General features: G+C 44.6%; 1 protein-coding gene across 1 annotated transcript; it reads right to left on the bottom strand.

The window, feature by feature from the left end:
• Positions 1 to 481: 481 nt before the first annotated feature.
• Positions 482 to 27,484, bottom strand: mapk8ip3 (mitogen-activated protein kinase 8 interacting protein 3). Its single transcript, XM_048246410.1, is given in 36 exon segments — positions 482 to 1,002; positions 1,095 to 1,241; positions 1,515 to 1,679; positions 2,315 to 2,353; positions 2,621 to 2,734; positions 2,937 to 3,108; positions 3,446 to 3,594; positions 3,783 to 3,850; positions 4,006 to 4,086; positions 4,434 to 4,553; positions 5,123 to 5,312; positions 5,413 to 5,619; positions 5,905 to 6,070; positions 6,578 to 6,733; positions 7,205 to 7,291; positions 8,090 to 8,140; positions 9,933 to 10,107; positions 10,109 to 10,138; positions 11,502 to 11,672; positions 11,973 to 12,029; positions 12,188 to 12,339; positions 12,714 to 12,771; positions 13,250 to 13,402; positions 13,681 to 13,738; positions 14,430 to 14,447; positions 15,156 to 15,167; positions 16,089 to 16,207; positions 16,493 to 16,595; positions 19,174 to 19,399; positions 20,725 to 20,863; positions 21,329 to 21,355; positions 22,806 to 22,891; positions 23,015 to 23,085; positions 23,484 to 23,604; positions 26,431 to 26,764; positions 27,086 to 27,484. Coding segments are annotated over 35 exon segments (4,116 nt in total). The 5' UTR covers positions 26,737 to 26,764; positions 27,086 to 27,484; the 3' UTR covers positions 482 to 880.
• Positions 27,485 to 27,690: the final 206 nt, after the last annotated feature.

The following is a 27,690-nucleotide window of genomic DNA, read 5'->3' on the forward strand; positions in this document are numbered from 1 at the left end:
GATGCAGCCTTAGCTAATGCCCTCACATTCCCCTCGATTTGTCACTTGCTATATGCCTTTGTCACTGTAATTGTTGCTCTCTCTCTCTGACTTCCTATGCGTCTCATTTTGACTCCCACGGAGTCCATCCCCAGTGTTACGCTTCTTTGTGCCAAACCCCCCTGCATTTGCCTCTCTCCATCTCTCATTCCTCAAGCAAGAGTTACTTACACTGTACTGTCTCCATTGTACTAACTAGTCAGGTAACAGGATATATTTGCCTATCAGCCAATCAGAGCCTGTCCAAAAATAATCTGAACCAATCAGCTGCCTGTGTCTGGGGTGATTCAGTGAGCTGTGAGCTGGTTTCCAATGAATTATCAAGTCATAGGATGAGATGAGGAGGTCAGTGTGGAAGAGAGGGATTGTTGGACTTGGGGGCCTTGGGCTGTCCTCAGAGGTTATCCACGTCCAAATTTGGCTGGTGTCTGGCTATTTATAAGGGCTTTTTTCAGCTGTAGTAGTTTGGAATACAAAGGTTCTGAGAAGTAAGGGAGATTTAGCAGTGCTTTGGGGACTGGTTTCCCACCAGAATCAATACATACAAGGTATAGGGCATTGGTAAATGAGGGTGTAGTTAAAATGTGCCGAGGACTAGATAGAGGAGCCAAAGGGTAGTTACAGAGCTTACAGTAGGTACAGGATTTGGAGGGTAGTTACAATGCAGTAAGGGGGTACTTACAGGATAAATGGGGTACATACAAGGCATCGGGGAGGTAGTTACAGGATAGGGGGGTATAGTTACAGGGCACTGGGCCATCATAACGTGGTACAGGGTAGTTACAGGAAATCATGGGTAGTTACAGGGTGGGATGAAGCGGGATAGAGGGTGGGGGTCTTGTCACTCTGGGATGTAGGACACCTGCCACACAATAATGTGACTCCTCTCGGCTTTCGACAACGCTGGCTTCATCTGAGGGGCGCCACCCTCCCCTTCCTCTGTCTCATCGTCCTCTCCGTCACCTAGAGGGACAGCAGAGGGAGATGGAGATGAAGTATGAAGGCTACGTTCAGCTTTTCCAGAGGGTGTCTGCAGCATTTTTGTGTGGTCTCACCGATGCGGAAGTCGATGTAGCCCTCCCCTCCACTGAGCACCAGTACATTCTGCACACTCTGGGCTTCCGTCTCTGCGGGAGCTGAGGACCCCTGAGGCTCTGACGGGCTATCTAACACACTGCCATTAAGGGTGGCCAACACATTGCCTGTTGGAATGAATGAGGATAGATATAATGAGTGTGATTATTGAGTGGGGACTTACAAGTTGCTGTAAATCTGACACACAGAGAAGTCAACCATGTTTTTTGTCAACTGCACTGATCCACCTGTTTTAATAGTCTATATACTTAAGAACTATGTTTATTATGAACTGGTCACCTCAAAATACTGAGTTATTTACTTGCTTTTCATGTACCTATTATGGTGTTAGACCTTGTATAGAGAATACCAACCACTCGTCACAGAGATGACACACTAACCTGGAACAGACACGAAGAACTTGACGGCATCTCGGTGGCCATGGAAACACAGTTGTGCTTGGGCCATGGAGCAGTAGGGAATGAAGCTTCCGTTACTCTTCTCTGCGCTGTCATCGGCATACACATGGATCACGCCCCCCGAAGAGGTGGGAGACACTTTATTCGCTACAAACACAAAGCAACAGCCAATTAGGACCCATCCAGATACTACACAATGTCAGGTCGCTCAGATCTAAGCACACATCCACTTCTGGACGGAGATGTTACATAGAAAAACTGCAGTGCTTAGGAGAGCATACATCTGAATGATAGAGTAATAACGGTAGTAATAACAAACAGAAAGAAACTGAACCAATACCATCACTATGTGAAAATGCAAACATCCAAACAAAAACAACAGACCAAAAATAATAGTAAGAGAAGCAATTCTAAATCTGCTGAAGAGGAATGTAACACAAACAAATGATATTCAGCCAAAACATGTTTTACTCTGCTGTTTGTGTTGCATAGCTCTTCATAACTGAAATACATAGAAAATAACTGTGCGGTCATCCGCACAGGCTAGCTTACATCATTAAACTGCCTTTAACTGAGACTTTTGCAAACAACATAATACTTTTTACATATAGATATTACAATACCAACATGCACCTGCAGTCATGCAAAAAAAAAAAAGGAATGAAATCATATAAAACATGATCTGCTGAAATCAAATCACTGATCAGTTAAATGGCTGAAAATGAGGTGGATGAAAGGAGAATAGCCAGGCCTGCAATGGAGGGAGAGCTCCAGAAACTTACCCCTCAGACCAAGGAGCTGTCCTCGATGAAGGACTACCGCTACAGGCACGAGGAAGGAAGGGAATAGAGGGGGGGTGCATAAGAGTCACAGTCAAACGACACAGACGGGAAGATGACAGAATGATAGAAAGAGACAACCGGACACAAATATAGAGAAGGAGAGAAAAGTGTCAGAGAAAGAGTAGAGGGTATAAGGAGAAGAGAAGCAAGAAAAGTGAGAAGTGCTGACCATTGATCTCTGTTTGAAGGGGAGTGTTTGGAGTGTCTCTGTCTGACCAGGGTTTTCTAGTGTATTATATCACTTACTCTCAGTCAGAGGGATTGAAATGATCACACCGTTCCCCGTCCCCACCCACAGACGGTTTCCTCCAATCAGGAGAGCTGTGATGCGTACAAAGGAGAAGCCCAGTTTCCCTGTGCCTGTCAATCAAAGTGACAAGAAATAATGGGCATGTGTTTTAGTCAAGGGCAATATTCAAGAAACATATTCAGGCAAGAAACATATTCAGTTTACCTTCTAAGAATAAATTGTTCAACTAACCATTTTCTCAAATAGTGCAATGATTGTGCTCAAATATATTCTAGTCTCTTAGGTGTCATGAATAAAGCAGGGTTGCCCTACCGAGCATTTTGCTGACATAAGGCTCGATGTCAACGTCCTGCAGGTGCTGGTGGGTGATGGCATGATACAGGCGCAGCGTGGAGTCCAAACGGATGGATACCCAAACGCCATCACCGATCCACGCTAGCTGTCTCACCTGACTCTCCCTGCGTGGGTGGGCATCAAAGGATTTCTGACAGGAAGAAAAAAGAAGGCAAGAGAGAGGTGTTTAAGACCATGGCTGAGTGAGCGTTCTAACATAAATCAACACTTTTCAATGCACTTTACTGAATGTTGTTTGTGCATATGAACACAGCATGTTTCTTTTATTATTTTCGACCACTTGTCTGTTTGTCATTACAGTATACAATGCTCAAAGCAATCATGGTATCTGATTATAATTTGACAACAAAAATAGAGTTAAAAGACACTCAAAAACAAATTTGAGAGCCCAGAAGAGGAAGATGCTTGGGAAAGATGTGAATACAAGACGCTTTGTCCTCTCTGCCATTGTCATTGACATGACTCACCTCTATTTGCATACTCTTTGGCTGGATGACGTGGACTTTGTTCTTGTAGCCGCACCACACCTTGTCGTGTACCACGGCCATGCAGCGGATAGAATGGTGGGGCCGGCCCAGGTCCATCAGGTGGTAGTTGGACAAATCCCACTGTCCATCTAGAAAGGGAAAATCACAGCCATTATACACAATCGTATACACAGAAACACACAAAATAATCACATTTAACAAAAAGCACAACCTATGCAAAAATGTAAAAATATGTATAATATCTAAAGATATGTTTGACATTATTGACATGTGCAAATAAACACACATAGAGGCATATGCCCCCTCTCTCCCTTACCCTCTGCCCTGTGGAAAATGGCCAAAGTTCCATCTGCCAGTGCGACTAAGACTCGACCTTTGACATGCCTATGAGACAGAGAATTGCATCCATGTCAACACACTCCACAGTGTATACACAACCACACACACACACACACACACACACACACACACACACACACACACACACACACACACACACACACACACACTGTCTACTGCAGTTCTGGAGATTCACTTACACTAGACTGAGCACAGAGTCTTTGAGTTTAATGGAGTGAAGACACTTCTTCCAGTTGGCCACAGAGGAATGCACATAGAGCCTGAAGGAGAGGAAGAGAGAGAGAGAGAGAGAGAGAGAGAGAGAGAGAGAGAGAGAGAGAGACAGAAGCTGATTTCAGACATAGGACAGAGGCGAAGTACACCAACACTAACAGCGGAGGAGTTGGCTGGAGATGTGGTAGCACACACCAAAAATGGCAACATCATCAACATACTCACTTTTGTTTTTTTTAATCTGTTTTTTTTTTGGAGGGGGGGGGTTGAGTTTGTGTACTTTTGTGTGTTACAGGAATCCTGTATATGATCATGAATGGGTTATGTGTGTGTGTGTGTGTGTGTTTTTGCGAGCAAGTGTGTGTGTGTGTGTGTGTGTGTGTGTCATACCCACCAGCCATTCTGGGCTCCAAGCCACATAGTGGGGGCTACACTGGTCCCGGCGCGATCATCTCCCCCCTCCTGGGAGTCTGCAGGAGCTGAGTTCACCTCCTCTTTCTGGCCACCATCATGGCTGCAGACAAAGAGGCAGAGAGAGAGAGAGACAGAGATAGAGAGAGATAGAGAGAGAGACAGAGATAGAGAGAGAGAGAGAGATAGAGAGAGACAGAGAGAGGGGGTAAGGATAATACCACAATTAATCACCAAGGGAGATGGAGAAAAGCAAGCAGATTTATGAAATGAAGTGAATATGAAATCGGAGAGGAAGAGAAACACACAGAAATGCCCTGAGGATAATCTAGACTCAGCGTGTTGGAGATTTCTGCTTTATAGCAAAACATAACTTATGTGTGTTCTGTCTGCGAGGGCTGTAGTGTGTGCATGTGTCTGTTGGTCTCGGCATACATACGTACATACGTTCATGTGTGCACGTCTGCAGTGCCAGTGCATAGTGCACCTGTTTTGTGTTGTTGTCTGTGCTGTGCGTAGTGCACCTGTTTTGTGTTGTTGTCTGTGCTGTGCGTAGTGCACCTGTTTGTGTTGTTGTCTGTGCCAGTGCATAGTGCACCTGTTTTGTGTTGTTGTCTGTGCTGTGCGTAGTGCACCTGTTTTGTGTTGTTGTCTGTGCTGTGCGTAGTGCACCTGTTTGTGTTGTTGTCTGTGCTATGCGTATGTGGGTCGGTAAAGACGTGCTCGGTAAATGGCCCTGTCTGAGTGGGCTCTTCCCCTTCCTCGTTAGGCCCCGCCTCCTCTGGCACCTCCGTGGCCTCGGTGGCCTCCTCAGCCGACTGGGACACGGCCAACCTGCTGCTTAGCACCGGAGCTGTGGGGGCTACACACACACACACAGATTAGTAACACACAGAACACTGATCAGTATCACACATACACAAACACACACACACACACACACAGACTCTGAGGAGACTCACCTTGTCCTTTGTCCAGGACAGGTGTGTCAGTGCGTGAGGAGCAGTTGCTGCGCACTACGCTGCAGTTGGTGGCACAGCCCACCAGAGTGATGCCTGCTAACATGCCCTCCACCCCACCACTCTCCTCTTTGCTGCCCTCACCCTGCTGTGGCTGCTGCTGCTGCTCCAGGAAGATCTCACCTGCTGGGTAATCACTATCACTGGCAGCTGGTCAAACACGCAACGCGCGCACATACGCACATACACACACACACACACACACACACACACACACACACACACACACACACACAAACACACACATACAAAACATGTCATTCACTTGTTGACTGTGACTGTGTGTGACGACCCTCACTACTGCAGGTGTTATTTTCAACTCTGTTACATGTAGTTATTGAATGGGATCGTGTGATTATGAGCTGGGGTTCAGACAGTTGTATGCCACTTGTGTGTATAAGAAAATGTGCGTGTGTGTGGGTGTGGCACACAAACCTGGCACGCTGGAAATGCACAGCACATGAGCGTTACACACATTAAACTGGTCGACCAGTGAGCCGGGCTGGTTGGCATCTATGATGACCACCTTGCTGCCCGAGTGAGTGCTGGTCAGGATCCACACGCGGCTGCTCATAGAGTCCATCTCATGCAGCTCCTTAGGCTGAGGTGTGACATAGTAAACACAGAAATCAAAAACAAGATTATCACAAAAGTCCTGAAGAGCATCAGATCTGGATACAGAGGGCCACTGACAGATATTTGGTGAGCCAAACAGTTAAGATAGTTAAGAGCTTTTCTACAGTCTACTCTTGCGATATGTTAGTTTGGACGTCTGCAAGTCCTTTGCCACATACACACTTTGTTTGGCAAATGAGGCAAAATCAATATAAATGACAATGACTGGAGGTCTAATTACTATTGCATTACTCCATGTGGCAGATGAGGCCAGCACTGGTCCAGCCATGAATGTTTACTAGGATGGTGGGGGGGTCAAATATCCCACAATTGAATTCACATGAATTAGTGGCATGTCTTCTGTCAGATATCTGTGCAAGTGGTTAAGACATGGCCATGAATGGCCAAATGAACCAGGAGGATTCAGCCTTGGTGTCGTCTCACTAGCCAAGCCCCAGTGGTCTGCCCTGTGAGTGGACTGTTGATGCCGTACCTTTTTCTTCTCCGGTGAGCTGTGCTCGCTCTTGTTCTCGCCTCCCTCCTCCTCTGCTGTCAGTGGGTCAGCGCCATTGGCTGGAGCCTTTGCAGGTACTGCGTCCTGATTGGCCGTCTTCCAGCCAGTCAAATCAACCCCTGCTGCACACCACAGCTGCAAAAAAAATTCCCATCTGAGTCTCTGTGCGTGTGTGTGTGTGTGTGTGTGTGTGTGTGTGTGTGTGTGTGTGTGTGCATGGTGCTTTGTTTTGATTGTTTGTTTTGCTGGGGCTTGCTGAGAAAAGCCAGTGGGCCATTCTGTAACAATGAGCTCCGTGCAGCCCCTCTGCTCACAGTGGGGCCTGGAGATGCAGCATTCTCCATTCATTTAAAGTTCACTTCTGTAGGAACTGCGGAGGCAGCCTCGCAAATCTTAGTTTCAAATGCCACTTTAGTCTCCACTAGATGACCGATTGCACGGAACTGCTGATTGTTGAACCGTGTGTGTGTGTGTGTGTGTGTGTGTGTGTGTGTGTATGTGCCTGCGTGCGTGCGTCTGGGAATCTGGTCATTCGATTTTTTACACAATACTGTGTATGACATTGGCTTGAGAAAATCTGCCTTTGTGTGACTTGTACTTGTTTACCTTCCTGTTTGGATCTTTCTCCACTAGGGGGCGGCAGTAGACAGGCACTGGCACGTTTTTCATGCGGTTGTCCTCCTTCTCATTGGCCTGCAAGGTGACATTGCAGGCATAAGTTAGGGTCTTACAACCAGTTACTGCAAATGGCTGCTGCTTGACACACCAGAGTCCACTCCAGATGCCCCACTCTGCCTGTCAGGAGCACCCCAAACCCCTGCCCCGTGACGAGAGGGGGTAGACGGGGGCCGACTGAGATGCAGGTTTGTGTCCAACAGAGAACACTCCTCTGTGGAGGCTAAATGTAACACTGTTAGGTGTTAAGTGGGGTTAGGTTTCAGCTCACACATGCGCAAGAAGACCAGACAAAAAAAGATGAATAGTTTGATTGACAGAGAGAAGAGCCAGTAGGGAAGCTTTTTGTGTAGGTGGGCAGACCCCTATTTTTTTCAAGTATTAGCAGATCAAGCCGATCACAATTGAAATAATTATGACCTATATAGGAGTGACGTGCCATTGTTCTGGCTGTGGTAGGGACAGGACAGCTCAATGCACACGGTTGTAAAAACGGGGGCACTCTAGGAGAGCTGCAGCGGTTAATCTGCTCACAGCTGAGTTAGTGCTTTGTTAGGAGAGCCACGAGGAGAAGGTGTCACAAGGGGGAAGCTTGAGGCTTTTAGTTTTCCCTACTGAAGAATTTGTTTTCTTTTGGGGTTAGTTGGCAACCTATTCTGGCATTCTCTCAAATTCAGGGATTGAGGGGTTTTATCTTTATAAATGAAGGAGTTTGGGCGTCAGGTTTTAGAAGGGGCCAAGGCAGAAGAGAAGAGAAAAGGGGGGGAAGGGGGGGCGAAGTAAGTGTTGCATGCTGGGACTCTGGGTGTCACTTGCCTGCTGCCTCTTCAGGGGGCTGTCCTGCGTGCCTTCCGCCTGGGGCGCGGTCTGTGGGAGATTACAGTTAGAGCCACGGCGACAACACTGTCACCTCGGCAACCGCTACACACATAGCATCTGCTGTAATGCCCCCGCAGGTCATCGTTTCTTAGTTTCCTGCCATGTCGCCACAGTCACCACACTACCACACGCATGCCACTAGCCTTGGTGTATACAAAGATGTCTCGCTGAGGTAAGTCACCTCCAAATCATAAGGCCACAATGACACTTAACTACCACTTATCATAGCGGACCCTTCTAGAGGCGCACAAATGTGTGTTGAAGGCTAACTCTTACATATTAGTGAATACAAACAGACATAACTATACTCAGGCCTTGTTTCACAGAACAGGCTTATCCTATGCTCTACTAGTCATCCACTATTCTCCACTTCTCAACCCAGAGTACACAGTGGGTGAGTTCTGTGCACACTTCAATATACTGTTACACTCAATTAGACCCAACTGCACTACTTCATTGTACACTGCAACAGTGTGCATACTAGTGTTAATTTCGTCAGACGAGACGAGAGGAAAAATGTTAGTCAACAACCTTTTTTTCCATGACTAAGACGAGACGATGACGAGACTGCACTAATGTCCTGAAACACTGACTAAGACTATCTTAAGATGCATTATTGTTGACGAAAAAGATTTGAGACTAAAATGTTTTGCTTGAAATAAAAACTAAAACAATATTGCAAACAACTCATCTATATTATATTTTACCACGCCTGCTCGTGGACCACTTGGGATAGCTTATGGACACTGAAACACTGGTCTATGAAGATCATGACAGTGGTCCAGTCAAATCTTTTACTGTCTATGGCCAAATCCCAGCGAGAACTATAGACCCTTTCAACAAGGTAAACAAAACAATGCTTGAACGTTCTATTTGGGCCCCAATCTACTTCCTCTGCATTAAGATAACATATGGAATGTTAAAAAGGAAGTCTTGTGGGGCCAACTATGATGCTGATAATGGAACTCTCTTGAAAGGGTCCATAACTGTAGCTCGACTTACCTGTGCATGTACTGACTGACAAAAAAAATCAGAATGAGTAATTATAACAGTCGAGTAGCCCTGTGGACACACAATATTGTTCGAAAATTGAGATGTGTGAAACACTATTTGACTTAAATGGTAATCAGAAATAATTTGTTATAAAAAAAGACTAAAATGTTTTGACTAAAACTGACTAAGACTAAGATAGCTTTAGTTTTCTTTTGACTAAAACTAGACTAAAATGATGAGACTTTTAGTTGACTAAAACTTGACTAACAAAAATGATATTTGAATGACTAAATATGACAAAGACTAAAAAGGACATTTCGTCACAAGACTAGGACTAAGACTAAATTAAAAATAGGTGACAAAATTAACACTAGTGCATACTGCACACTACAACGAAAGAGCAAAATATGCTAAACAGAAAGCTAAGCAAGACAGCATACATCTATGAACACTGACTGTGCGTGCTGGCACAGCTGACATAGTGCCTTCTGCAGCACAGTCCACACTATTACACAAGGTGCCAGGGATCTCCTCAGAGCACTGGGACCAGGATTGAAGGTTTCCCTTACGGTGATGATACACCAGGCAACTTTTTGAGAAATGTTGCTGGGCAATGTTACTGTTGACCCTTGTTAATAATGTATATTGATGTTGGCCCATTCCCATTGATAGTGGGTCACAACATTTATCTGGAGAACTTTAAAGATCAGTGGCGACCAGTCGTGTGATTGCTCAAAAAGTTGCCCAATGTATCAGCACCTTAACGGCAGGAGCAATCACACTCAACTGTTCCGGTCTCAGGTGTTGTGGTCGGCTCGGGTCGGGTGTGAGGTTGGTTCTGGGTTCTGGTCTCGGGTGCGAGCGGTACCTGTTTGTATCGGGGCGGCACGCTCCAGCCGCAGGCCTGCATGAGCCCGTCGTCCCGGCGCATGTGCTCGCGCACCTGCCGGTACTGCTCCCGCCTGCTCCCGCCTCACCGACAGCGCCGAGTCGCTGAGGAGAGACGCAACGCCGTTACTGGGCAGTCTACGGACGGAGAGAGAGAGAGAGAGAGAGAGAGAGAGAGAGAGAGAGAGAAGGGAGGGAGGGAGGGAGGGAGGAGGCCGAGCGTTAGCGGAGCAGCGCAGCAGCCAGCCGTTGCCAAGTCAAATGCAAGAGCGAGAGAAGGAGTGAGAGACAGAGAGGGAAAAGAGAAGGAGTGGAGGAGAGGGAGACAAGAGGAGAGAGTGATGGTGAGGGGAGGAGGAGAGGTGGAGCGTGGAGGACAGCGAGGGGAAAACAAAGTCAGAGATGAAAGGGAAGGGGAGAGAGAGGCCAAATGGATAGGAGATGGAAGTATAGACAGGTAGCAGGAGGGAGAGGCAATAAGAGAAGAGAGAGAAAGGCTGAAAGTGCAACACGACAAAGATTAATCGTGGACACTGACAGACAACATGAAGTGCAAGCAACTACTCACTAACTGCCTGCAGACACGTGGGTGACCAGTAACAGGATGCCTGATGACCTGAAGTGAGTGAACCGAATGCATGTTTCATGCATCCATGTTTAAGCTCATATTTGGATACATATGAGAACATACTGTATACTGTATGCATGAATGTGTGAATATGTGTGTGTCTCTATCTGTGTGCATGTGTGTGTGTTAGTGTGTGTGTGTGTGTGTGTGTGTGTGAGAGAGAGTGTGTGTATGTGTGTGTGCACGACTTTGCGCCTGCAGACAGCCATTGTTTATCTGCTACAGATGAAGTGGCATCAGCGTAGCAGCAAGCCAACAAAGCCAGCAGAATCAGAAGAGAGGAGGACACACGGCTGTTATCATGACTACCGCTGTGTTCTTATGTCTCCGACCCTATTTCTTTTTTAACTGAGCTACCTCGCGTGATATATCACGCTCCATCCATGGTTATCTTTGTTCGGCCCTCTTACGTCCTTTTGGGTGCAATAGAACATGATGTGAAGCTAACGAGAACATGAAGAGATGTCAACAATGGCTGACCTATTTTGTATTTCGATGCATGATTGTCATAGCAGAAACCATGTCGATGCATGTGGTGTATGCATGTGGTCTGTTTTGTCTGAGTGAGAAAACAGACGAGGTGGTGGTGATGTGCTTCTCTCTCCTTTGCTTGCCCACCCGAGGGAACGACAATACAAAACTCACACACCAGATAGGGGATGGACAGTATACATGAAGTTGAAGAGAAAAACAGAAAGAGCAATGGAGAGAGAGAGACAGAGAGAGAGAGAGAAGGAGAGAGAAAGGAGAGTGGTGTACTCTGGGACATGTGAAAGAGCTGAGGTAGAGAGTGAGCAGAGAGTGAGAGAAGGTGCACAGGACTCTGGGGTGGGTGCTCACTCTTCGGGGAAGAACTCAAGTGTGCGGTTGGACGTAGAGATCTGGCACATGGTGTGGGAGCGCCTCTGGTTAAAGCTGGCCGGCGAGGGGGACTTGTAGTGGATGTTGACGCTGCTGTAGGGTCTCTTCACAGGAGGAGGACTGGAGGAGGCGCTGAAGAGACGTGCAAAGCTGAGGAGAAAGGCAGAGAGAGAGAGAGAGAGAGAGAGAGAGAGAAGAAGAAAAAAATACACATTTTATAGTCAGTAATTGCTTCATTTATTTATTATACAGAATAGGATTTTTTTCCCTCCTGATCGTCTCTAAGTGAGGCAGCAGCACAGCAGCCAACACCCACATTCCCTGAGGTGCACCGATTCCCATTGGCTATAATACTGCATGTTCACATGGCAACAGCTACTCTCCATGGGACCAAAGTGATGCATCTCATCCACCCATTTTTAAAGACCAAAGCTGTCCCGTGGTACTCACAACTGCCAGATGGTAGATTTCTTCTTCTCCTGGATCTGAGGGTTCTCCCTCGATGCTCTGTGAAATGGAGAGGGAGAGACAGAAAGCGCACAGATTTTCATCCGAATTCAACGCATACAGGCGTCTGCTAATAAGTAGTAATCGGTGTGTTGAAGACGTGTAGTGATTGGTCACATGCCCTTCTTTGAGTGGCTTCTGAGGGGTCCCTCGCTCACCTGATCATCTCGGTCCAGCGCACGGCCTCTTGCAGCTCCATGAGCCGCTCTTTGTACTGGTTGCGCTCCATGAGGACGCGCGCCATCTCCACGCGCGTGAAGCGCCGCCGCTGGGCAATGGCCACGTCGCCGTCCTGCAGCGGGGACGAGTACTGTTGCCATTCCAGTAGAGAGCCACCGTGAGCAACAATAAGAGCCAGGGGCAGGGCACAGCACAGCACAGCACAGCCACGAGCAACACAAGCACAGAGCAGGTTAGTGCTGCACTGCTATAGCCATTATGCTAACCGTAGCAACTGTTATGTATGGTTATGAGCCATAAAATACATATGTTGTACATATATATTTTTTATTATATATACTGTTTATACAGTATTGTCTAGTCAGCAAGGGTTTTTTACAGATTAGGAGGCCTAGAGCAGACAGGCAAACAAATAGGTAAGAGGTTTAGCTCTGGGACTTCAGTAAATAACGTGGGTTTGCAGTGAGGGTTTAGTATGAAAGGGAGCATCTGATTTTTACTCACATCTTCTCCACCTTCATCCTTTGAATCCTGAGACGCTCCTAGAGCCTCTGCCTTAAGCCTGACGAGTGAAGAAGAAATGAAAAGACAGAGACAGGTTTTGACTAACAAGCATGGCTTTCAGTCATAGAACAAACCGTATCCATTAAATATGGAAATTACTGGTCAATAAAAAGCAATATAAAAACCAAATTACTGGACAATAAAACTATACGTTTTAAACTAAAGTATACAGCATACGTACAACCAAAATTAGCTGCAATTAGTCAAATCAGTTTCTTTAGTTAAAAATATTCCTCTGTTATTCTTTTTTAAATAAATCATTACAATAATATTGTTTTCTAAATACACACACCAATACACTTAAAAAAAAGTTATAATCTTGGCCTGAGGCTGAAAGAAAATATTTCTATTGCCTGTGGAAAATTTTTTTTTTTTTTTTGGTTAGTTTTATTTCTCTTGGTATCATCTGGCCAGCATCTGAATTCAAACCCCACTTGCATGAGTATCATGCTTGTGACTCATGCCTGACCTCTCACCTCTTAAGGTCCTCCTCCAGCTCTTTGACCCTGGCGTCCACTTTGTTCTTGGACTGTTTGACTGCCTCCAGTTCCTCCCGCAACACTTCTTGCTCAGATGAGAGCTCGTCCACTTTAGCTATGAGGTCATTCTTCACAATGTTCAGGGCATTCCTGCATAGGATAGTCACCATGGTGAAAATACACTCACACACACACACACACACACACACACACAAACAAATGTGTGCACACCCACAAACATATCCGACATAACACACATAGACCACGCAATTACACTACACACCCAGTCTCACATACTCATGCAATGTCCACCCATGACCATTGTGGAGTGTTAACAGTCAACATACAAAACCAATCAAATCTCTCTCCTACATTCGCTCTATTTATATAGCCGTAACCAGGCTTCCTGGCTCTTATTTGTGGCTTACTTTGTCTCCAGTAGCTGTTTGTTTTCTGTCAGCAGATTCTCCACCTCCTTCCCCATCCCTGTATGAGAGAGTCACAGTCAGCGCTCTGCAGGATTATGGGGACCATTCAGATGTGCTCATTGTTCTGAGGTCCTCAGGTATGCATATAAAATCCACACGCATATCCTTACACAGCCTGTTTGTCTCTTGAGTGTAGACTAGTAGTGGAAGACAGTGTGAGGAGGGGAGTGGAAGCACAAACAGCCCAAATAGAAAATAAAGCGATCATCACGCGATGCAGTTAACCAAACACAGTTAGCCCGATGTGTTAAGAACAAAGTTCCCTAGTTATATCCCTGGGACATACATTTATAAATAAATCCTGCATGTTCCAGGGATTTCTGTTTGGAGTGTCTTAAGCAGTTGGTCTCCTATTGCTCCCTATTTTGTTTGTAAGTCACTTTGGACTTACACTTTCGCGTCAGCTAAATGAATAAATATAAATGTTAATGTAAATGTGTGCTTTTGTAGATCTGTAGCATACACAAAGAAACAAGGAAAAACACATATCCCAAACACAAGTCTCCCACAAAAGCACTGAAAAGTGAAATAATGTGAAGTAAAAGAATAGCAGCAAAGCCCATAGGGAACTTGGGTAATGATATCACAGCCAAAGCTGAATCAATGGGCAGGGAAGTGACATCACAGGATGGGGTCAAACTCCAGACAAAAGTTCAGTGGTGAGGTTGAGGAACTGCATGAAGCCTTACCGAAGAAATCATCTCGCACTAGGGGACGCAGAGGAAAAGAGGCAAAGAGGCAAAGATAAAGGGAATAGAGAGGGAGAGAGGGAGAGAGAGAGGGAGGGGAGGGAGGGGGGGGGGGGGGGAGGAGAGAGGGAGAGAGTGGGGTGGATTGGGAAGAGCAAAAAGGCAAGCCCCAATGCAGAGCATAAGCAGCAGGGATTGGGGGATAGTGAGAGAGGGTGAGAGAAAGAGAAAGGACAGTGAAGAAACACCAGTTAGAGGGTGTACAAAGAAGCTAAAGAGATTTAAAAAGGGCAGCGCTTCTACTAGAGGACCATACAACAGTCTCTAAAAACAGCCTCTCACACTCACACACACTCCTACTCTGATCCACACGTACACTACAAGCGCTGCACTTTATATCTCATCTTCTTTCTCTGTTACACACACACTAGTTCTGTCACGTTTTGGTGTGTGTGTGTGTGTGTGTGTGTGTGTGTGTGTGTGTGTGTGTGAGTAGTGTGTGTGTTGTGTGTGTATGTGTATAGTGTGTGTGTGTGTGTGTGTGTGTCGTGCGTGCGTGCGTGTGTGTGCGTGTGTGTGTGTGTGTGTGTGTGTGTGTGTGTGGTGTGTGTGTGTGTGCGTGTGTCTGTGTGTTTTCAGCAGGACATGTGGGCTGCCATTACACTGTGAGCTGGTGTGGGAGGCTGAACAAAAGGAAACCAACAAAAAAGCCGTGAAGATACACACCTGAGAACTCCCCTAGTGCCGTGGCCAGCAGAAGCACACATGGAAAAGGAAGCACAGAGAACAGGTCAAGGGTCAATGTGAGGGAAGTGACCGATCAAAATAATAATTAATGCCATCTCACTAAGTTGACAAACAAAAAGGCTCCTAAGGGAAATGGAGGAGGGCGAAAGGTATTTGAAATTGTATTGCAAATTAAATCATACAAATGCAGCTGCTTGATATCGGACCTAAAGACAAAAGACAAATTACCTGTTGCCAACACAAAATAATCTGCTAACAAACAAACAAGTTAAAAACAATAACTAAGATATAAATTCACTAATTACTCTAAATTAAATTTGAAAATAAAAAAAAATTCACTAATTAATCAAAAACTGATTAAGATTGTGACTAAAGTGAGGAAGGAAAGGGACTTGGCAGCCAGTCTTAATTCCCAGGTGTCTTTGTAGCAGGGAATGTGTGCAAAATTTGCAGCGTGTGCATCATGCAGGGGTCATGCATGTCAAGGGTCGAAAGGTCAAAGCCATAATGATCGGGTGCTGCTGATTGTATTGTCTGCTCATCACATGCCAAATCATCTGACCAATGTTTAACCGATCAGGGAATTGCTGGTAAAAGTAAGCTAGCAGCTCGTAAAGCATCATGGCATTTACAGCTACTGATTCCAGATCAGTGTTCTCCTACAGCAAGTCCTACTAGTATTATTAGGATACAAAAACCAAAATGGACTCAGAGGTGACAAAATTCAGGCTCTCATATTTCCCTTTTTAAGATTTTTTGACTTCACAACTGGGTCAGAATCTCTGCTATTCATAAAAACGTTGCTCTAAATCTCTGTTGCTCTAAATTAGTGCAAATTTGTGTAAATGTACTGCATTGCCTGGATAGTCCACCTCCTGTCTTGTGTCATCTTCCTCCATGCCTGTCACTTACCAAGCAGCTCGGCGCCTGCATCCACGTCGCCAATGATGTCGGACTTGGCATCTTTGATCTCGTGATAGAGGGAGTCAGTGTTGATGCCAAAGGCCTCGTTCACTATGCCCTGAGATGGACTGGAGAAAATATTTGCATAATGCTTACTGTGAGTGAAGAAATACTGTGTTTGTGCAGTTCAATCATCAATATATACAGTATACATGTGTGTGACTGTGTGTGTGTGTGTGTGTGTGTGTGCGTGTGTGTGTGTGTGCGTGTGTGTGCGCGCGCATGTCTGTGTGTGTGTGTGTGCACATGTCTGTGTCTGTGTGTGTGTGTGTGTGTGTGTGTGTGTGTGTGTGTGTGTGTGTGTGTGTGTGTGTGTGTGTGTGTGTGTATGTGTTTGTGTATGTTGTCAGCACCTGTTTCCTCCTCCATAGACTCGTGGATCCACACACATGTCCAGCTCTGGAGTAGAGTCAATGATCTCCTGGAACTCAGACCACTCATCACTGCTGCCCATACCTACACACACACACACACACAGTCACACTGATTCATCACTGCTACCCATAGTCACACACACTCACTTCTACTGCAGCTGTACCCCATATGTATATGTGTGTATTCATACATTCATCCTTATAATCCTGCCCATGGTTGCCTACACACATTTACCATCAAACTGAAACCTACAACTGAGTATATACCTATCTTTTAGTGTTGATGGTGCTATCATCCTGTTTAAGCTACAACCATCAGTTTTGGTTGGGTTTAGCTGTCTGGAGACTGGTCAGCCAAACATATCTGCCCCTGTCCAACGGTATTTCATCCAAAGATCCACTGTTCAAATGCAGACCCACATTTCTTCAGGGCATAGACATTAGTGACAGCTGATGAGAAACTTAAAAATAGTTGTTAACTAATAGTTGTTCAGAATGACATTTTCTGCTGGCTAACTACTTTTCAGAGGTTATTAAGTGACAAAGTATAAATACTTGACCTTCTTAACATGTCTGTGAGATGTTTGTTATATTTTACAAGACATATGAATGAAATAAGCAGTCAATATTATGGCCGAGGATTACAGATTTGAATCTGTGGTTGAGCAACCACAGGCCATGTACACACGTGGTCGGGTATCTTTAAAAACTGAGAATTTTCCCAAAACCCAAAAACAGCAATTGAAGGTTGTCAAGAACACGTCAATTAAATAGATGGCAATATTGGCCAATCGGAGAATTGACAACATCACAATCCAAAAACTCCTTTTTTGTTTTCCTCTGTCCACATGCAAACACTGAAACAGAGTTTTCAAAAATCTCCACTTTGGCCGGAGTTTTCAAAAATATCCGTTTTCAGTCACTGACCACAGAGTTCTCGTGTGGACGAAAGGCCAAAATGTGGACAAAAATCTCAGTTTTAAAAAATACCTGGCTATGTGTGGACATGGCCATACTCTCAGGTGGTGAACCAATCCTGAGTACTTTAGGAAGAACTTGAGCCAGTCAGTACGCTTATGTCACGTGGTCACCATTTTGAATATTTCTGCGCGACAACGAGGCTGAGGTGGCAGAAAGTTTGAAAAGTTGCTGTGAGAGAAGCGAGTAGTGGCTTACTGCTGTGTACCAGACTGTAGTTCTTTCCAACAACAGAAACCAAAGAACTCTTTTTACATAGTTTCCCACAGGACACAGACATCCGTCGGCTATAGATTGCCAAATTAAAGTGAGGTACCATATTTTGACGTTTACTCAGATAGTGCACCAATCGTTCACTTACCTTCTATATCGGTGATGTAGCCCTCTATCCAATTACTATATTCTTTATTATTTAACTCAGTTTCTCACCTTAGCCTCGTTTTTGCACAGAAAATGTTCAAAACGGTGACCTTGTGACATAAGCATAATGCAGCAGCAGGCAAAGAGTGCATGGAGAGGGGGCGGGTCAAGATGGATTTCAATCTCCCAAAATGAGGAAGTAGGTGTAAAGATACATTTATGGCATTATAAGGCCATTAGGGTCTTTTTTTCATGAACATTTTCTGAGTATACACTTTTGAGAAACAGAGAGAGAGTTGAATGGGTTTAATAAACTGCTTTTTTAATGAATATGAAGAGAGATATCATTATTTTTTATTTCACTTCATTGCATGCCTTCCCAACATCAAGGCTGAATTCAACCTAAATGGATGGGACAATAACAGTGGAACAAAAACGACGGGGTTGCTTTTGCAAGATATGAAGGGGCAGCCCTAAAAACAAAGGTTACGATGGGGGGCTTTATCAGAATATGTACAGACAACAAGATGTTTTATTTGTTTTGTCATTTGCTTATCCTAAAAAAAAATAATAAATGAAAAATGTTTCCTATTAGACCTTTTCCACCAGTGACAGTACCTTGATAATAATGTTTGTTTGTCTGCAAGTTCATTCTTGGCTGAGATGGCAACAACGTTTTTATGAAACACCATAGGGACAGTGAAATAGTGAAATAATATATTTGTTAAATTGGAATATCTTTGTAGGCTTGAGTGTCACTTGAGTAAAGATGTATCGGTAACACTTTAAATGACAGTATTGACATAAGAGTGACATGACACTTTCATGAACACATGACACTGTCATGACACATGAATCCTAACCCTAACCCTAATCCTAACCTCTAACCTTAATCCTAACCCTAACTTGTTATGACAAAACCCCGAATGTCACTTAATAACAGAAGCGTTATGTCATAAACGTTTATGACTTGTTTATGACACGTTCATGACAGTGTCATGTCACTCATATGTCGATACTGTCGATACTAAAGTGTAACCTATGTATCTGTACTTTTACTTGAGTATGGAAAGTGTGTATTTTTTAAATAATAATATTAATATTAAAATATATGACCCCGGTTGGACTCTTTGGGTATGTCCTAAGGGCTAGTTATCTCAGGCGAGAATCATGGGGATGATGCACTTGACATTTCTAGCATCAGAACAACCCATATCAGACGTCAGCTCTAGTCACCCCATCTTTTTTGCTTTGTCACTCTCTCTCTCTTTCTCTCTGTCTCTCTCTCTATTTCTCTCACTCATCTTTTTCCTCTGACTCACCAATGCTGACGTTCCTGGTTTCCTGGGAGACCTGAACTTCCATGTTCCTGCTGAGTCGTTTGGCACTCTTCCTGCCCCTTCCCCGGTGGCCATCCAACTCTCCGGCCGACACCAGCACCTCGTTTAGGGGGGTCACTGAGGCCGAGGGCACCGAGGAGGTGGGCGTGTTGGACTTGCTACCGCCGCTGCTAGGGGTCGCAGCTACGGAATCTGACTCTGATCCGTCCTGATAACACACACACACACACACACACACACATCTCTAAGCCATACATAAAGGTATTCAGACATATCCTCAGCACATAGAAATCAGTAACAATCAAATTACAATTTAAATTTTACAATTGAAGAGGTAGCCTTGGCATATCAATTCTATGACACAGCATGCAAACACTACAATTAACTTCTAACTTCAGGACACAAAAAAACATGTGACAAAGACCACATGTCACAAGCTCTGTTAGCACACAGGACTGAGACCACTCAGAGTCATGTGACCTGATGACAAAGGCCATGTTGGGGCATGAGATGGCACACCATTCTGTTAGATCACAGACGCATGCAGACGTTTTACAGACGAGTGGCATGAGGCACTCCTGGGAAGTCCCCTCCACTGCTTTCATTTCATCCAGTGCCATCAGTAAGTGGGTCTGGTCCTATTACAGGTTTTCTCAAGTCAAACAAGGTTCTTAGTATACATCAACAAGTTTCAGACTGAGGGGCCGTCTACACGAGTTGTACAAGTGTTGATCTCAGTATAAATCTCTTGTTGCTTGAATAGATCCACAAATGCAAAAATATGCGGGAGAGCGAGAACTAAACTGAGTGGGCAATATTACATTAGAACACCAGTAGGCTCATGTCTGAGTCTATGTAAAACGCTAGCAGACAAAGGCTATTACAATTAGACAATATTTAGCCTCTGACAAAGCAGACATCTGTGGGTTTTATTCTATGGGTCTGGTATGAGACCACACAATACCTCAGGCCTCAGATACTGCTGTGATGTAATTTTACGTGGCTCACCTGAAAGTATCAAACAGCAAACTGCTTAGGGTTTGCATTGTTGAGGACAGTGACTTATCAGACAGTGGGATGTAATCATGTGACACAGACAGTGAGAGTATTTTTAGTGACTTTCCACACAAGCATGGCGCTGTGGGCCTGCATGGCTTCTACTCTGAAATCACACTGGATGGCTGACACATGTCCCTGTGTTAATGGGAGAACTCTGCCACCAGCGTGAATAGACACAAACAGCAGACATCACTTGAGAACAAAAAACAGTGAATGCCCAATGATGGGATGAAGTCCTTTCCCCACTGACCTGCTGGTGTCAACATGTCAACCTGCTGCTACTGTCTGTGTTGTTTTTAACACGTTTCATATGATTACTAAGTCATAGGATTTCAAATCCCCTTTCTGACACCAACAGGGTCGTGAGTGGTGGGACGTGATGTGCACAGATTGGTGGTGGTAGTCATGGTGATTGTGGCTTGGGCTCCTCCCTCCTGGGGCGATGAGGGTCGGAGGCGTGTCTATCTAGCACACCTGGTAGCCGGACGTGAAGCTGTGCCGACCGAGGTCACCACCCTGCCAGTCAGGCAGCATCCTCACCCCCCCGGCACCCCCACGTACCATCCCATCCCCACAGGGGTACAGGCTCAGCGATGGAGGACGCTCCGCTTTACTGCACAGGGAGAGGAAGAGAGGGAGAGAGAAGGGTGAGGGGAGGAGAGAAAGAAAGCCAAGAGAAGAGAAAAGGAGGGAGAAACAGAATGAGGGAGAAGAGGAAGGGGGAGAATGGTAGAGAAATACATGAAGTGACAGGGGAATTGAGGAGAAAAAGAGAGAAAAAGAGCCAAAAAGTCAGAAGAAGCGCACCAAGTTTCACGATCACTCAGTCAGTCACAAGACACGGTTAACAGGGTCACACAAGGATGAAGAGAGAGAAAGATTACATGTAACAGAAGTAAAACACACGCACACTGAAACAAACATGTGCACCACCGGAGGAAAAATAGGCAGGACTCTGTTATTCTGCGGGTATAGACAAGCCTAATTAGTATTGGAGAGGGAAGGATTGAGAAGGCCACAGGGTCAGGGTTGCTTTCATTGGGTCAAATAGGGATGCAGAGGGTTGTGGGAGGTTTACCTTTTCCTCCAGTTGTTGTGGCGGTGACTGTAGAAACATACAAAGCCATATAAGCACAGAGAGATGGACCAGAGAGATGGAAGTTAGAAGCGTACTACACACATACCACATACGTATATACAACACATACCACATACATACAACATAACAAACACACACTATGTAGCCTACATAAAACACATATTAGTAAACACATACTACATACTGCAAAACACCACAGCCAAAACATATTATTAAATGATATAGCATGATAACACCTAAATGCAACAACGAACCAGCATTTCACATACTTTGTACAAACAAATGAAAAACCGAAAAATCCTAAATACTGCACAGATATTCACCTATAAATTCATACAATTTAAAGGATTTTAAAGATACAGCAAGTGGTACGGTACTGCGTATCAGAGATTCTTTCATAAAGACCCTTGCAAAATGCCAGAATGCTATCATAGCATTCAATGGAATTGCCTTCACCTAATGTCCAACAATTAAAGAAGAAATCCAGCGATTTTTCACATAGATCTCCGTTTCTCAAGGTCACCGAGTGAGCCCCCATGTTTATGCCCCCAGAGTGTAGCACTGTAGCTGCCTGGCTGCTTTAGCTGTTGGAACTAGCAATGCGAGCTGGTAAAAACGATTCATTTTTTTTTCTTTCGTACTGACAGTACTCGGTAACCTCAAGAAACAGATCTATGTGAAAAATGGCTGGGCTTCTCCTTTACAGCATGATGCTATAACCTGTAGTATCACAACAAACTCCCCACTCAATATATAAATCTTGACACTGGTCCAAATAGCACTGCATGTACATTAACCCAACCAAGTCAGCACTGAGGGGTTGAAGCACTGCAAAAGAAATACTAAAACACCTGCCATCATCTAAATCATTTTCAAACAGTTTTCACATTTCAGTTTTGATCTGCACCTCTGTATGGTATACACACAATAATGCACTCAAAAATCTCAGGAGCATAACAGTGCTTGAAAGTCAACCAGCATAAGGACAAAAAGTAGCCATAGCCTTTCCCTACTTCTTCAGGGTAGCCATTCGTAGTTCTGAAAACACATGCAGATATGTATCCAATATTGGGGAAATTGGTGCATCAGTGGACAGGATTTCTACAACCATAATTTGCAACTGTGTTGTTATTTAACAGCTTCTTGAAAAGCAAATGAGCCAGAAGAGAATGCAGTGCCACTATGATTCATTACATAAGAAACAAAAGCAGAGGATGATGGGCCTGAAGGGAGCAGACATGGTTTTCAGTCGCTGCCAGGCCGCATCATGTAGCACTTAGCAACACCATCTCTAGGACGACCAAATTCATGAAAATGTATTTTCCTCTCTTTCTTTCCTTCTCTCTTTCTTTTGTTCTCTCTCTCTCTCTTCCTCTCACTCATGCTTTCTATCTCTTTCCATTTTACGTGTGTGTGTGTGAGTGTGTGTGTGTGTGTGCGCCCAAAAGGTACTCACGTTCGGCTGCCTGTGCTCTCTGATTGGTTGCTTCCAGCCTGCTGCATTTTGGAACGCTCGATGTGTTCCACATACGTCTGGATCATCTGACAAACACACATATCCACAAACACTGGTCAAGGTTCAGGTCAGAACACTAGCACTAGGAACAAGACTGCTGAGACCTTGCTAAAAAAAAAAAAAATCGGGCCCAGCAAACTGAAGCTCACCTCTGTGTGACGCTGGTGTAGGGCATTATACTCTTTCTTCATTTCACCTTCCCTCTCTTCCAGTCGAGATACTACACAAGAGGGAAGGAAAAGGAAATAGAAACATTATGGACGGACATAAATATGGCGTACATTGCATCAAAGTGCTCTGCTCTTTTGATGCATTTGTCTTGTTTTATGTTTGTGCATACATGGGCATGTGCAGTGTGTCAAAGATGTGTACCAGTGATGTGTACCAAGATCTGTAAACAATGGGACAAATATGTGAAGGGAAGTAGCTTGAAGCATGATTGCTTGTATGATCATTTGTATGTGTGTGTGTGTGTCTGTGTGTGTGTCTCTCTCTCTCTCTCTCTCTCTGTGTATGTGTGTGTGTGTGTGTGTGTGTGTGTGTGTGTGTGTGTGCGTCTGTCTGTCTGTCTGTCTGTCTGTCTATCTTGTGTTTGAGTTAAAGTATCTGTCTACTCACTCTGGTCGGCATAGTTCTTGCTCTTGACTTCAAGTTGCTTTCCCTGCAGTTCAAGGAACTCCACCTGTCTCTGTAGGTCCTTCTTATCTGCCTCCAAAGCATCCTCAAACTCTATAAATTTCTACAACGCACCCACACACATGCGGAACAAAATCATTATGTTATTTCCTTACCATCAAATTCTCAATCATGTTTCCTTACAATCAAATTCTCAATCATTCAACAACATATTTTACTGATAACCATTTTATTACTATGTAATATGAAGTATAGTATCCTCTATACCTTGCTTCAAGAGAAACTGTACCTATTGCTGCTATTACAGATTTTGCTTAACTGGTCTGAATGGCTTGAAATGACCAGTGTAATGCATTACTTTGTGTTGTACAAGCAATCCAGGTGAGCAAACAATCCTACATGGAAAATCAAATGTTCTGTCATGTTTTGTGACCACCTAAAAAGCATGAATTTGAAATTGACAGACATGCTAAACATATAGTCACGCTTTTATCGACTTTTGGTGCGTAAAGCAGGAGCGCAAACATTGCTCGGAGACAAACACAAACGTACACAGAAAACCAGAGAGAGAGAGAGAAACAGATTAGAGTCAGAGAGACAGAGAGGATAGAGAGAGAGACAGGGAGGGAGAAAGAGAGAGAGAAAGAAACAAACAGTGTTCAGCAGCAAACACACACAGGCACAAACACACAGTGACTTAGAGCTTCGAGTTTAGCAGCAGCACAAAGGGCCTTTTCTGTAGTTTTGCAGTTACTGAGAAACTGCTGGAATTCTATAATCTGCACGCACAGCAGCAAGAGGGACAAATGGCAGCCACTGCCGTATGCACAAACAAACAAACAAACAAACAAACACTGATCCATGCCAACAACCCCATAAATAGAATAAATACTGAATAACACATATATGGCATATGTTAACACACATCTGAGTAACAGAGCTGTCTGTGTTTTGAACATTTGAGGTGAGTACCGGTAAATAACTTAATACTCATTTAAACGTACATGACACAATTTACATCTCTCTCTTTTAGAGAAAACGACAGGGAGAGAGAGAGAGAGAAGTAGTGATAGTGAGAGAGAGAGTGAGAGTGAGAGAAAGAGAGAGAGAGATTGTTTGCTGTATCACGTTCATTACTTCACTAATCCCTCTGGACCGGAAATCACAATGTGCTGCTGGCTTTCTGGGTGGAGATGTTGTTTCTCCATCTCTTCCTCCCTCCCTCCCTCCCTCCCTCTGCCTTCCGAGCGCTCTCCTCCTTCCGTCTCTCTTTCTGTCTGTTTCTGTCTCTCCCTGCAGCGTCTCCTAAGAGAATCAGGTTACAGCTCTGCCCTCTCCCTGTCTGTTATTGATTTCCCATAATCACCCTCTCTCACTGACCCATCCCCCATCTCACAACAGGGTTCCACACTCAAAACAAACCCTGTCAGATCTGAATCTGTCCTCGCCTCACTTCATCCTTCCATACCCCAAACACACTCTGACACATGTAAGATTCCCCCGCAAAGATTTCATGAACTCCGAACAATCCTTGTGATGCCAAAGCACATCAGGCTATACAATAGTGGTAGACCTTTGAGCTATTTTTACATTTTTACACAATCTTTGGGTCACCAGAATTTTGCCTACAATAAAAGTATCACATTTCACAACCCAAAGTAAATATGCAATATGCAAGTCTATTTCAAAACACCTTTGCATACTTTTCAAGGATTATGTATGATGAATCCACAGGCCTATTTCAATATCAACAGAGGAAGGAAGACCTGTTAAAGATACTGAGAAATATTCTATTCATATTTAAACTTAGAAATAATGTTAAACTTAGAAATAATGAAAAAAGTATAATATTACACATGCATTGGACAATATCAATGTTATATACCAACAACAAGTTATGCACTGTGCTCGCTGTGTAGGGGTATCTTCAAAATGTAGCCAGATTATAATGCAATTGTGCAAAAATGATTGACAACGCAAACGTTGTCAGCAAACGTTGCCAGTACTGACAGGATTCACTGATAGAAACCAACACAGAGAAACAACACCTTTACTGGCTTATTAACTAATGTATATCTAGTTCCTATTTCATACAATTTGTTTCTGATTTTATAAAATCAGACATCAGACACCCTCCAACCAACTCACATTGGGACAACTAGCAAAACAAGTCACAACTGGATAATATAGGAAATTCTCATAATGATCTTGCATATTTGGATTAGACTGCGGGGTCTTTTGCCCCCTGTGAATCAGTTGGAGTAGCCTATCCCTGGTGTTTGGAAAAGGCTTTTGAGGGTTTAAAATGCATCTGTTCACACCAGACGGTCAGAATTGAAGTCGGACAGATGTGTGGCTGCTCTCTGATTGCTGTGAGTTTGTTTGTGTTTCTGTGTTTAGTTAACAGTGCAACATTTGTCTTCATCTTTAAGTGTAGGCCTGAAGTCTATAGTAGTGTGCTTGTTTATGACTATGAAGGATGCTTATGTCTGTGAATGTGGTCTGAAAGGGACTTCTAATTGTAACCTTGAGTTGGTGTGATTTTGCACTGAGCGAGTGAGCGACAGGCACTGAATCCTGAGAGATGCACTGCACTGTCAGAAACCTAATCTCCAACAGTGCAGAGGAGGACTGTCCTCAGTGGATATGTGTGTGCCGGTGTGTGAGTGTGCCTGTGTGTGTTGTGTGTGTGCATGGATATCCAGAAGGACAAAGGCAAATATAGCTGAAGTCTACTGTGGGCAATATTTTTTTATAATAGGCTACCTCATAAACGCCCTGTAAAGTGCAAATAATCTCTACTGTATCCGTTTCATATGTCTATTTAAGATTATTAGAATTTTAATACAACACTATTATCAGCAACAGGCGGATTATGTTCCGATAATGCAAGCTAAACAAAACCAGTCCGTGATGTGATGTTGCTCACCTCTTCTGCCTGTTTGCGGAGCGCTTTCTCGCGCTCGTATTGCGTGATGAGCTGCTCGTTATCCTCCTTCAGGAGCTCTACCTCGACCTCGTGCTCCTGGTTCTCTGTCAATACCGCATCCAGGTTCTCCAGAACGTTCACTACCAGAGGCATAAGCTCCTTTACCACCTCCTCGTCATAACTGTGAATAAGGCGTTCAAACTCCCGGTAGATGCTGTTGGCCAGGCCTGACACGCGCTCCGACATCACGGATACGGAGCCGTAGTCATCCTGGTACACCACCTCATCCAACTGTAGTTCCATCATCGTGGCGGTTCAACGGAGTGGTGCTTAACTGCTAGTAGGAAATCACCCGGTTAAACCAAGGCAAAAGAACAGACGGGAGATGAACCAAGATGTATACTTCATCCAATCGACCCCTCTGCAGGGCGAATAATCCGTGCCAAACGCCTTTAACGTAATGTCATCATTAAAATGCGGCCCTGTTGTGTTCCATGTCCTGGTCCCATACGTATTAAACAGCTCTAATAGTTTGTATTCTCCCACTGCTTGCTTGATTTTTTATTTATTTTCTCTACCACCCTCCCCTACCCGCTCTCCTGCGACACAGCCTCGGCCACAGGTCTCAGACGCGCCCCGATTTAAGATTTCTCACCCATCGAAGGCTCGTTTGTGGATGAGGTGAATTCCGGTCGGCTCCGGCAGATCCATCATCTCAGTGGCGAGGCGAAATCCATCACACACAGACATGTCCTCGACAATGCACCTGCCGCTTAGCAGCCGCAGCCCGAGAGCCCAGCCATTACAGCCCGAAAAAAAATCAATGGACGACCAAATAAATAATAAATAAATAGACTCAAATAAATAGATGTTGTTGGTCCTGCTGCTTCCAATTCCAATTAAGAATCTTAGAGCCTTAAAACGCCCTTATCTGAGAGATAATTTTGGTTCCAGTCCGATGATTCCGGCAGCGGTGGGCTACTCGCGGTGCCGTTTCCGCAGCTCGTTCGGTCAGGATTCTCGCACAGGCTAGGTGGAGGGGCCAGCTGACGGATTCGTGCTGACGTCACGACGTCTGCATTGAGCAGACTCGAGTGTCTCATCGTCGCTATGCCTAGTAGTGCATGTGGTTTAGTATCTTCCTGATGGATAAGTGCTTTCAGGAGGTAGTGTGAAGAACAGTAGGCCTAGGGTATTTTATTTGGCCTTGATATAGGCTACGCTATAGGCTACCAGTACCTTCCAGAACATTCGGAGAGC

This window comes from Alosa alosa, chromosome 6 (assembly GCF_017589495.1).
Source record: "Alosa alosa isolate M-15738 ecotype Scorff River chromosome 6, AALO_Geno_1.1, whole genome shotgun sequence".
NCBI classification, from domain to species: domain Eukaryota; kingdom Metazoa; phylum Chordata; class Actinopteri; order Clupeiformes; family Clupeidae; genus Alosa; species Alosa alosa.